This window comes from Ovis aries, chromosome 13 (assembly GCF_016772045.2).
Source record: "Ovis aries strain OAR_USU_Benz2616 breed Rambouillet chromosome 13, ARS-UI_Ramb_v3.0, whole genome shotgun sequence".
NCBI lineage: Eukaryota > Metazoa > Chordata > Mammalia > Artiodactyla > Bovidae > Ovis > Ovis aries.
The window spans coordinates 62,095,545-62,108,693 of NC_056066.1; the positions used below are offsets into that span (position 1 = coordinate 62,095,545).

A 13,149-nucleotide genomic window follows, 5' to 3' on the forward strand; every position below is an offset into this window, starting at 1 on the left:
CTGATGCTTTTGAACTGTGGTGTTGGAGAAGACTCTGGAGAGCCCCTTGGGCTGCAAGATCAAACCAGTCAATCCTAAAAGAAATCAACCCTGAATATTCATCGGGAGGACTGATGCTGAAGCTGAAGCTCCAACACTTTGGCTATCTGATGTGAAGAGCTGATTTGTTAGAAAAGACCCTGCTGCTGGGAAAGATTGAAGGCAAAAGGAGAAGGGGGATGACAAAGGTTGAGATTGTTAGATGGCATCACTGACTCAATGGACATGAGTTTAAGCAAACTCTGAGAGATAGTGGAGGATGGTGGAACCTGGTGTGCTGCAGTCCCTGGGATCGAAAGAGTTGGACACGACTGAGTGACTGAACAACAACAAAACTGAGTTAATATATGCCAAGTACTCATATTGCTTATATGTTAAGTACTCATATTACAAGTACTCCAAGTCCCTGGAGTGGAAGAAACATTTGTAACCAGCAAGCTATAACTGCTGTTATTTCAAATGCCCTATTCCCCTCCCCAGCCAGCTCTCTGCAGTCATAGAAGTCATGCTCAGACAGATCCTGCCCAGCTGTCTACCCAATATGGTGAGTTTGCCCAAGTGGGCCCTGGGCAGACCCTAGAGATTCCCTGGAGAGGCTTTGCAGCTGGAAGCACAGAGAGGCAGCCAGGGCAGGCAGTTTTATCTTCAGACTCCCCAGCCTCTCCAGGCTTTGTTGTCCTGCCCTTTGTCCAGGCCCCTGTGGTGGGGGAAGGGACATTTACTCTAGGATTGACGTGTGCTAAGCAGTTTACACCTGCAGAAGAGGAAGATTAGTTTTGTGTTTATAAAAACTCTGATAGAACCACTCACTTCTACACAACCAGTCAGAGGCTGGGCTGTGCTGGGCTGGAAGGAGGCCCAAGTGTCCTGTCACACAGGCCTCTGCTCATGTGTATTTCAGCTGTGCCCAGTGGTCCGATTCTGGATGCACATCATCAATCAACAGTTGAGCTTCCTAAAACGTAAGTTGTGTTATGGACCTGAGACCTGCTCTCTGGCTTGGACTATTGCAGTAGCCAGCTACCCACTCCTGTTTTCTCCCTTTCGTGGCTTCCAGAGAGGTTTTTCTGAATCACATCTCTCTGCTCAGTCTTCCCTAGGAGGATCAAGTTCAAACCCCTCAGGCTGGGAGTCAGGTCTTTCCTTATTCTCCTATGTGCCCCTCAGGCTGCTTCAGCCTATAGATCTCAGCCATCGCATACCCTCCATGCCCTTTTGAGATGTTACAGCTTTGCTCCCGATGTCTTCCCACGCCCTTCTTCTACACCTGGAAAATTCCTGCAGCCCTTCAAGGTGTGACTCTGATGCTTTGTTCTCCAGGTAGAATGACTCCCTCCTCAGGACTCCCACGCTCACCTACCCATCACTTGTGCCAGACTGTTTAGTAATTGTCTGCTTCTTTGCTTCCACTAGAACAGTAGATCCCTGAGATCAGGGACCTCTGCATTATATTCTTTCTGGTGTTGTTTCATAGTTCCTAGTTAGGCACAGAGGAGGCACTCTATATTTATTGACACTTTGTTGGAATATGAACTGGAAATGAAAGGGAAGAACATTGATGAATGGAACAAAGGACAAAAGCAGAAACATGTATGGAAGAATAAGTGGAGCGATGGATGGATCGGTGGACAGATACATATAAGGAAATGTGGACAGAATATGATGGAGGGAAAATGGAAAAAGGGGAATATAAGTGGATAGATGAATAGATGGAAAGGAAATAGAAGGAAAGAGAGAGAAAATAATTGATGGATATAAGAGAAACTGGAAAGATGAAAGATGATGGAGGGATGGAGGGATAGATGGATGAATGGATGGAAAGAAAATGGATAAAATAATGAAAGAAGGAAGAGAGGATGGTTGGATAGAAGGATGAATGGGTGAAAGGGTTCGTGTGTGGACAGGAGGGTGAGTGGATGAATGGAAGGAAAGAAGGGTCTCTTACTATTGTGTGGGAAGATGAATGGTGGAGAGGTGTGTATAGATGATATATAGATAACAGAATGGGAGAAGGAAAGAAAAAGAAAACTATAAATATGGATGGAGGATGAATGGATACAAGGAAGGGAGAGGGGAACATTAGGTGGGTAGATGGAAAGACGAGGAGAAAGATAACGGTAAGGGAGATAAGGACATATGAATGGACGGATGGATGGGTGGATTACCACCTGCCAAGGTGAGAATGCTGTACCCTCTTGTGCTAGAAGATGGTAGGACATTGGGGTTACAATGTATCTTCCAGCAGTTTTTTTGAATAATCTTCTTCCAGATAAGTCTGTGTATGACAGGGACAAATGAATGAGTTTTATAAGTCTGTGTTTCAGTCAACTTAACCTCTTGTCCTGCCTTCTCATCGCCACCACTCTCCCTCTCTCTTGATCAGATGTCCAGTCCTTTGGCTTGTTTAGGAACCTCCACTCTCCTTTCTCCAGGCTGCCCACATCATCTGAGCCGTATTACTGCCTGGACTTTCAGGTATGAGCATCAAATGGTGGCCCCACAAGTCCCCCTTCCTCTCCACGTTTGTTCTCTCATCTGTCAGATCAGGGTGATTATCATACCCATATAAAGTTATCCTAGGGGCTCCCCAGGGGCGCTAGTGGTAAGGAACCACCTGCCAACACAGGAGATGTAAGAGACTGCGGTTCAGTCCCTGAGCCGGGAAGATCCCCTGGAGGAGGGCGTGGCAACCCACTCAGTATTCTTGCCTGGACAATCCGTGGACAGGGAGCCTGACAGGCTGCAGTCCGTAGGTCTGCCAAGAGTTAGACACGACTGATGTGACTTAGCATGTACAACATAAAGTTATCACAGATATCACTTCCAAGACACACATTTTCCCCACATTGTAACATTTCTAAACTTGGCGTGTGTCCCATATTCAATGGTATGCCACAGTCAATTAAAAAATTTTCTTGCTGGCACATTGAATAATCATCAATGATATTCTGGCGTGCATGAAATATAGTACAATGACTAGATGAGAAGATATCTGTGATTTGTCCAGTGCAGAGGAGGAACTAAAACACTAGTGGTTTACTCCTCTTTGCCCTTGACCTAACTGTTTAAAACCATCAGGTTAGTTACTTGGCATGACAATATGTGGGGACCCGAGGATGGAGAAGCGGCCCATGGGGGCCTCAAATGCATTCTTCCCCTCTGAGCTTCTTTTAAGCATTAACATGATACTGCCAACTCCCCTTCCCCGACTAATGGGAAGTCCTGAATTATGGGAAATGTGCTTTGTTTCACAAGTAGAAATTTCAGGGGTCTTGGGATCAATAGCCCCTGTGCCTGCCAGCGCTCAGCTGTTCAGGAGAAGAGTCAAAAGTCCAGATTTTAGGAAGAGTTCTGCCACCCCGTCTAACCTGGGCAAATCCATTCACACCACTGAGCCTTCTCTTCTCTATCTGTGGTCCTTATATTGCAAGGTTGTTGTGAGAATTAAATGAGAGATGCAGCTCTTTGGCACAGTAGGTGCTCGGTTAATGTGGGCTTTCTGGTTTTTCCCAGGACAAACACTTCCCGGCCTCTTACATTAGCTGGCTCATTGAACCTAACTTTTTTTCTTCTCATATCTAGCCCTACTACTATCTCCCAATCCCCCCACCCCTCCTCCATCTTTACGTTGAACTGTTCTTTCTCAAGAATCCTGAAAGCAAGTGTAAAATATTGGGACCATGGACAGCCCACTGGGCATAGATTCTGTGCTTTGATCAACACTGAGCACTAAGCTGGCTTCCTGGGTGGCAAATCCCCAGGGACCAGTGTCATGGTAGGGATCCCGAAACCGCCCACTGCAGTGATGGTGGTGGTGGGAGTCCAGGCTGCCATGTGCCACAGTGACTCTTGCTAGAGACAGGTGTGTGGAGCGGCCCATGCTATAGTGATGAGTGTGAGTGGGTCCCGGGGGCAGCCCACATCAGAGTCACCAGTGTCAGCCCGGGGCTCCTTAACTCCATGGTGAAGAGATTTGTCCTGAGATTCCCGGAGTCACCTGCTCCATAATGATAAATCTTTTAGTGAAATTTCTGATTATTTTTTTTTTACTCCATGATGATCAGTATTATAGGATTCCTAGGCTATGTCACCAAATAGGGAAGACTACTATGATGGATTCCTAAAATATTTCGCTCCGGTGGTCAGTTCATTGAACTATCTCATTCCATTAGTTTTCTAGGCCAGACCCTTTCCTTGGAGGCTGTTCTTTGTATTGTGGTCCAGTCCCCACCCTATCCCACTTAATGGTAAAGGACACTGAGGTGAGAATCTTAGGATATTTCACTTATGTATTGTGAGAAGCTTTCCAGTAGAGCCAACTGGTTTCTGAGTCTTAAAGGAATTTGTTGGACTTCTCTGGTAGTCCAGAGGTTAAGAATCCGCCTTCCAAAGCGGGGGACATGGGTTCGCTCCCTGGTGGGAGAACTAAGAGCTCACAGGTCCCAGGACAGCTAAGCCCATGTGTCGGAACTAGAGGGCCCCGGCACCACAACTAGGAGCCGACGTGCTATAGAGCCCGTGCTCTACAACAGTTCCCAGATCACGCCACAAGGGGGAGCCATGATGCTGCAAATTCATGTTTCTTACACTGACGGTCATTTGCATAAAGCAGCATATTCTTTTATGCCGGGCTCTATTCTGGGCAGAGGAGCCTGGCCGGCTCATGGGGTCCATTGGGGTTCATAGCGGTTCATGGGGTCGCTAAGAGTTGGACAGCACTGAGACTAAACAGCACAGCCCTGTTCTGGGCACTTGGTCTTCTTGATCTTGTTTCATTTTCAAAGTTTGACTTCAAGTTCAATATCCTTAGCTCCATCTTAAAGATGGGAAACACAGTCTCAGAGAAGTGATGTAATTAAACGTGTGGCTGGGAGTCAGAAATCTTGGGCTCAGACCCCAATTCTTCAGCCTAGGGGACACAACCTCAGTCTCCCCCTTTGAAAGACAAGGATAATAATAGCAACATTATGATAGTTAATTGACCTTGTGTGCATGCTAAGTCTCTCAGACGTGTCCCACCCTTTGCGACCCTATGGACCATAGCCCACAAGGCTCCTCTGTCTGTAGGATTCTCCAGGCAAGCATCCTGGAGTGGATTGCCATCCCCTCTCCAGGTGATCTTCCTGACCCAGGGATCGAACCTGTATCTCTTATGTTTCCTACATTGGCAGATGGGTTCTTTACTGATAGACCTTGGCTGTTTATTTTATGCCCAGTCCTGTGCTGTGCTCCTTACACGGACCATTCCATGTATTCCTCACAACCATCCTAGGAAGTGGCTGTTAGGATCCCTGTTTTGCAGATGAGGAAACGGAGTCTTAGAGAGACTGCCTGGCCCACTCCCACACAGCTAGAAGGAGGCAGAGTAAGTTCGAACCCAGGTCTTCCAGTGAGAGCAAGAGGAGCTGGAGGACAGGTGTGTTAGGGCCTCAGGGAGGAGAGGTGCCCTGAAGGTTCTCCTTCCTGCCACGTCCATGCTGAGTCCCCCATGTTGCTCTGGCCTTTTCCCCACTGGTGCTGCAGGGAATTGGGATTCATGAAGCTGGGCCCCTTCACCACCCCCTGGTTCTACAACTCCCCCTGGGAGGAGGGACTCATAGGGTGGCAGCCAGCAGACCACGTCCTGGAGGTGTCAGGCTGGGGCATTGAGACCCGCAGTGACGGGAGGGTCCCAAGCCCCCAAGGGTCTCCCCACACCCAGCACACCGTGCATAAAGTGATCTCAGAGCCCAGGCCTCTCTCTTCTCCTTCGTGCCCCTGGGGCGCCTGCCTGAAGACACTCTGACTGTGATGGCTCTCAGGGCCCTTCTGGCCCAGGGATACACGTGACAGCCTTTGTTTTGTCAATCTCCTTTTGCCAGCACATCTCTGTGAACAACCCGAGAATCCCCGTGGGCGCGGAGGAGAGTCACATGGAGCCAGATGGGGTTACAAAGAAGGAAGAGCAAAGGGGTCAGAGCAGCCTTCGGTTCTTGCGGAAGTATCTGCGGGGCCCTCAACACCCGACGCCCCTGGCCCAGAATCAGTGATCCCGGGAGGCCTCCAGATGCCAAAGGACCCACAGTGGGAGGCTCTCAGGAGAGAACCCCACCACGACTTTCCTTCCTTCAGGCAGCGAATAGATTCAGCTCACATCTACGTGAATCTGATTTATGCAAATCTGAAACAGTGTCCTGCAAAATACGAATGAAGTTTCACGTTGTGAACAGAAAGTTAATTTTTCTCATTGTTAAGAATGCACAATGGAACACGCTCCAGGCCCTCCTTTATGGAAAAATCAAGGTCCCTCCCTCAAGTCCACAATCCCTCCAGTTTTCTCCTCCCCTCCCTCTACAGCTTCACAGCCAGTTTCCCCAGAGCGGGGGTTTCTCAGCCTGGAACAGCCTTCTCAGCCCCCGACTCTTGTAAAAATGCAGCGTCTGGTCAGTTGGTCCGGGCCGCCGCCTAAGATTCAACGTTTCCTCAAAACTTCCTGGAGAAGCTGATACTGCTAGTCCACAGGTTACCCCTCAAGCAACACATTTGTTTGGGACACGTTCACACCTCCACCCACCCATTTTCACTGGTCACCCTACCAACTCAGCGCTCATCAGGCACTCAACAATCTCCACGTGGAGGAAACCACGTGTCAGCCTCATCTTACTTGATTGCACTACAGACATCACTTCCTCCTCCTTGAAATCAGTCCTTCCCTTGGCCATGCTCCCTTGCCTGTTATCCCACCCTGCTAAGCATTCTACCTCTGCCCCTTTGCAGGCATAATGTTTTCATATTGGCCAATCAGTGTATTTCTTCACCCCCACCACTGTGATTGGCTCAGAGCTCGGCATGTGATCCCAGCTGGACCAATGGGGATCAGACCTAGACTTTTGAAGGGATAATAGGAAAGAGATAGTGCTCTTTCTGCCAGGGTTGTTAAGAGAGAAAGTGAGCCTGATGGCCTCTCTACTACCCTTTGGGGAGGGTCAGTTTGAGAATGAAGCCACTGAAGAAGAAAGGAGATCCAAGTCACAGAGAGAAACCATCCAGAAACTTTCCTTTGAGCATTTGGATTCAGCCATGTCTGAAACCCTTTGACCTTTGAGTTAACATGAGTCAATGACTCCCTTTCACACTTAAGTCCGGGTTGTGTTTTCCGTTACAAATAACCCAATAATCCTGACAGATGCCATTGGCGAGCAAATTTCAGCTCATTCTGTGTAAGCCATCCTGGGAAACAAGAGATGAATCTCAGACTTTGACCTCCCAGAATCGAAAGTTGTGTGCGTGTGTGTGTGTGTGTGTGTGTGTGTGTGTGTGTGTGTGTAGAAAAGGAAGAGACCTATTGAAAAGCTATAAGGTAGAAAATTAAGAAGGGCCATCTGGGTGGATCAATGAGGATTTCATACGGGACGTGTCGTGAAGGATCGGGGAGATTTGCAGGGTGTGACATCCTTAGACCTGGGACTGGGAATGGGGAGCAGTTGATGGAAAGCAGGGCCGGGAAGGCAGAGAGGAGGCCCCGGCGGGGCGGGGGCGGGGGGCGGGAGTGGTCCAGAGAGATGAGAGGCCTGAGAGCGACAATGAGAGAGACCCCCGCAGACCGAGAGTTCTATTTTCTCTGCATTTTCCTCCCTTTTAGTTCAGAAGGGGCCACCACATAAGGCTCCAGGACGATGTATTCTCTTTTTAATTCAATGCATTTCCAGTGCCTCCCAACCAGGATCAGCATCTGATGTTAGAGAGGAGGTTCAGAGAGCCGACTTGCCTAAAATCACCACCTCTAAGAAGCAGGGTCAGGAAAGAGACCCTGTCCTGGTTCTCAGTCTCAACCCTCCCCCCTCAGCAGAGTTAGCTTTTCTGAGCACTCACCATGTACCAGGCACAGGATTCACGGCTTTCAGACTTAAGTCTTACCTAATCCTCACACCAGTTTTAGCAAATGCACTATCATGAGCTCTCACTTTGCAAATGAGGAATGGATGCTCAGAAAGTCCATGTAACTTGTGCAAGGTCACGCAGCTAGTCAGCAGCAGGGCTAGGATTCCAGCTGAGGTCTGGCTAATTGTCAAAAGCCCCTGGGAGACAAATATACTCACAGATGCCCCAAGTTTGGGGATTCTGCCAACATCGGTCTTTTGTATTATCTGTACTATCTCCAACTACATCATAATGTTGTATGGTTTCTTCTTTCAAGTCCCAAACTGCTCAGTTAAACTCAATTCAGTGTTTCTGAAAGGCTGTCCTCAGGCCCAGGCTCTGCCAGGGACAGCAGCTAAGGCAGCAAGAGGGAAAATTCTGACCATTTGCATCAGGTTTTCAACGTACAGAACATGTTCAAGAACGTTACCTGCTTTGGGGAAAATAGTTGTCATGTTTGCCTGCACCTGGTGAAAGAGGAGAGTGAAAAAGTTGGCTTAAAACTCAACATTCAGAAAACTAAGATCATGGCATCTGGTCCCATCACTTCATGGAAAATAGACGGGGAAACAATGGAAACAGTGACAGACTTTATTTCCTTGGGCTCCAAAACCACTGCAGATGGTGACTGCAGCCATGAAAGTAAAAGATGCTTGCTCCTTGGAAGAAAAACCATGACCAACCTTGATAGCATATTGAAAAGCAGAGACATCATTTTGCTGACTAAGGTCCATGTAGTCAAAGCTATGATTTTTTCAGTAGTCATGTATGAATGTGAGAGTTGGACTATAAAGAAAGCTGAGCGCTGAAGAATTGATGCTTTTGAACTGTGGTGTTGAAGAAGACTCTTGAGAGTCCTTTGGACAGCAAGGAGATCAAACCAGTCAATCCTAAAGGAAATCCATTTCCTTCTCCAGGGAATCTTCCCAACCCAGGGATCGAACCCAGGTCTCCCACATTGTAGACAGACACTTTACCATCTGAGCCACCAGGGAAGTCCTAAAAGGAAATCAGTCCTGAATATTCATTGGAAGGACTGATGCTGATGCTGAAACTCCAATACTTTGGCCACCTGGTGTGAAGAACTGGCTCATTTGAAAAGACCCTGATGCTGGGAAAGATTTCAGGCAGGAGGAGAAGGGGATGACAGAGGATGAGATGGTTGGATGGTGTCACCGACTGGATGGACATGAGTTTGAACAAGCTCTGGGAGTTGGTGAAGGACAGAGAAACCTGGCATGCTGCAGTCCATGGGATCACAAAGAGTCAGATGCGACTGAGTGACTGAAAGGACTGACTGCTGATGGGTGCTGAGGGCTGGGACACAGATGAGTGCTCTTTGGGACCCCAGAGCCTGGCTTGGGGCAGGGCCAGAACAGAAGTTCCAAAAATATATGATGAGTGGATGGATGATAGGATGAGTGGATGGATGGAAGGGTGGGAGGAAGGATGGATGGATGGAATTCTGGATCTTTCCTCTACATTCTCTAGTCAGCCAATTGGTCTGTTGATTAGCTTACTCTTTTCATTTTAATTCAATGTGGTGTTCATTGGGACCTGGACTGAAGACAATAAGAGAAGAAGGGGCAGAGGATGAGATGTTTAGATAGCATCGCCAATTTAATGGACATGAATTTGAACCAACTCTGGGAGATAGTGGAGGACACAGGAGTCTGGCAGGCTACAGTCCATAGGGTTGCATACAGCTGGACACGACTCAGTGACTGAACAAAAACCACCACAAACTAGGCCCTAGGTGGCTGCCGGGGACACAAAGATGGCAGAACTAGGGTCCCTGACCTGAAGGAGCCTAGCAGGGGGGAAAGGGCTAATACACATTCTTTCAACCGACAAACTCTTATGGAGTGCCTCCCCTGAACAAAACTTGGGCTGAGTGATGCCAAGGAAACAAAAAAATGAATGAATCAGAGTGCTTCCTATCCTTTGAGGGCTCAGACAGTCCAAGACAGATGCCAATCATTAAGGTGACAATGACAGTCACCTTACAAACAATGTGTTGTAAATGTCTCAGAGCATGGACTCTGGGACCAGGCTACCTAGGTTCAAATCCCAGCCACTTACTGGGTGGGTGGCCTTGAGCAATTTACTTTACCTTTCTGTGCCTCAGTTTCCTTGTCTATAAAATGGGGACAAACTATTACCTGCCTCTGGTGGTTTGGAGGAGTAAACAATGAGATCACACTTTCCTACCAGTTATGAGCTGACCTCAATGACTCCTCTGTTGCCCTGGAGGCTGGCCCATCTCTGGGACGAGGACCAAGATTCATTCATCTTTGATGAATGGGCTTGATGCAGGAGGTGCTCAATAAACAGTTATTGAGTGGATGAGTGGTCCCAGCACAAAACTATTAACATTTGTTAAGTGAATGAGTGACTAGATAGATGGACGTGGGATCCAGTTCTCTTTAGTAGGAGGCATCTGGAAGATGATGCAGGGAGAAGACAGACAAGAGGTCCAATTCTGGGAGGTCAGGGGGCTGTTGCCCTCATTCTCTCGTCCATTCATTCATTCACACATTGAGACCGTCAGTGCTGGTTAGCCAAGCCAGGTCCTCTGCGGTCTCTGCCCTCAATGATCTGGTCAGACGGGGCATGGCTGATGCCCTTTTCCCACACCCTCTCTCTTTCCTTTGCTCTTTCTTCCTTTCCTTCCTCTCACTGTTTCCATCCTCTCTTTCTTCTTTCCTCCCCCAAACATCATTTGGTTCCTACTCTGAGTCAGATCCTATGCCAGATCTGAGGGACCCAAGAGTGGAAGAGAAAAGGTGTTTGGGCTTCACGGGACTTGGGAAGGAGCCAGACCCATTGAACTTTCCTTTCAACTGTGTAGTGACTCTTCTCTGGGAGGTTTGGGCAAAGTGCTCAAGGGGCTTTTCACAGAGCAGGGGGAAGAAGAGCCTGGGGGTGGGGGATGAGACCTCCTTGTCCATCCATCAGTCCATGAGAAGCAGTTGTGCATTTTCTAGGGCCCGACACCTGGGAGAGCTGTTTAACCCAATAGGTGTTCCAGACACAGAGCCCAGGGTTTAGGAAAATGTTTGCAAGCTGAAAAAACAAAATGTGTTACCTTCAAAACCAGAAAAATGTCAAAACAGCTCAAAGTTTAAATTAAAGGTCTTCAGACTGTAACATTATGACAGCTTTATTAATTGTTATATTTAGCAGTCATGAAAATTACAATACATTTGAAAATAGTTGTTACTTTGATTTCTGTATTTGTCAAGAATTCCTGCGGAGGCAATTCAAGTGTGAGAAATGGAGTCTTTTATAAATTGGATGAATTGTTCCTGTCTGGTTGATTTCAAAAGCAAAATGATAGTTCTTTCAGCTTTTTTTCATAGCAAAGTGAAGAAATTACATTTGGTGGATGGGAGGAGGGTACACTTCTGTAAGTCTACCTCAGTGTTAGTCAGGGTTTGGGGAGGGGGTCCCTGGGGGTGAAACCTGGGAGCTGAGTGGGAACCCTGAGCCTCAGCCAGCCCTGCCTCTGCCTCTGTGAAGCCTCAACCCCACGCTTGCCCTCTCTGGTCTCGGTAGCCTGGATGACCTTCTAGAATCTTTCTTGCCAGGAAGCTGAGCTGTGTTCAGAAAAAGATACCAGCTCAGAGCTTAAGGGCTGAGTCAGTGGGATGAGGAAGCTGCCCTGGCTGAGGATTAGCTGTCATGCCAGGGGTAGGATGTCCTAGTCCTAGGACAGCTAATCCTTCATGCTTCATTGGAAAATTTCAATGAGAAATTCATCTCACGACCCTCGTGGCTGGCGCTTTTGGCCCTGAAAAGCAAATATCTTCCGTGCAAGGAAATTCCTTGTTCCCGGAGAGGGATGAAGAGACAGGATGCACGGGAGGAGCTGTCATCACTTCTGTCTCCAGGATGGCCTGGATGAACCTGCCTGGACTTCAGATGGCCTCTGAGGGAACCAGCCTCCCTGCCCACCTGTGCCCTTTGCTCTCCAGGGTATGGAGAGTGGGCAGAAATGGGCACCGATGTATCCCGCATTGTGCTGGCCCTGGACTGGTATCTTCTTGTTGCACAGACACAGCAGCCTGGAGAAATACTGAGCCTGGTGTTAGCTCCCAGAGCAGATGCAACAGGCTCAGAGGAGCCCATCAATGAGGAGACAAGCCCCTGGCCAGCCAAGTCCATGTTCTTACCACTATACATACCAGTGGTCACTGGAACAGGGAGGGACCAGAGAGAAAGGAGGGGTGGGTTCTAATGCAGCAGAAGTGCCCAGTGTCTGGGGAGAGGTAGATAGGCCCGGAAAGTACTTGAAAACAGAGCAACGTGCTCTCCCTCAGGGAAGTCACCCATGGGCAGGGTCAATGATCTCTGTGTTATGATAACAGCAACAACACATCAGGGAACATGTGTTCATCAGCCATGATCAAAAGGCATTGTGATCACAAGGGGACACATCAGGCAACAAAACAGATGAGATCCCTGCCTTGTGGGGCTCCCACTCCAGCAAGTGAAGAAGAAAGCACATCTTTAGGGACTCTGTGTCCAGGTTTAGACATGTTAACTGTGTATCTTTCAGACCAGTTCAATTATGTAGGTATACCCATTGTGCCCACTTTACAGGTAAGTAAGTTAAGTCCCTGAAAGAGAAAGATAATAAGGCTAGTAAGTAGCAGAGCCAGGATCTGAGCCCAGGCCTATCATACTCTTAAGAACTGCACACACTGCCCCTTGTTGCCCTCACTGTTCTCTTGGGCTCCTGAATGCTGCATCAGGTCATCACTCACTACTGTTAATTGCAGTAATAGTAATGATGACGGGCTTCCCTGGTGGCTGAGTGGTAAAGAATCCCCCTGACAATGCAGCAGATGCGGATTCGATCCTGGGGTCGGGAGAAGGAAATGGCAACCCATTCCAGTATTCTTGTCTGGGAAATCCTATGGACAGAGGAGCCTGGCAGGCTACAGTCCGTGGGGTTGCAAAAGAATTGGACATGACTTAGGAATTAAACAACAACAAAGTAATGGTGATGTTCACTATTATTCATGGAGTATCTTCTCTAGTCAGGACTGGGCTGGGTTCTCTACTGACCTGTCCTCACTTAGTTCCCCTGCAGCCCTACTAAGGTAGAGGATATTCCTATTCTTGTTTTACAGTTAAACAAACAAACAAACCCAGAGCTACCAACAGCTCATGCAACTCAATATCAAAGCAACAAACAATCCAATC

The 13,149-nt window shown here is 48.0% G+C and overlaps 1 protein-coding gene across 1 annotated transcript in view; it reads left to right on the top strand.

Moving 5' to 3' along the window:
- The first annotated feature begins 853 nt into the window (after positions 1–853).
- The window catches only part of LOC132657569 (short palate, lung and nasal epithelium carcinoma-associated protein 2A-like), a 33,819-nt gene continuing 21,523 nt past the window's right edge, over positions 854–13,149 (top strand). Inside the window, exon 1 of the mRNA XM_060397020.1 lies at positions 854–1,001. Coding sequence (XP_060253003.1) covers positions 965–1,001 — 37 coding nt within the window. The 5' untranslated portion in view covers positions 854–964. The remainder of the gene's footprint in view (positions 1,002–13,149) is intronic.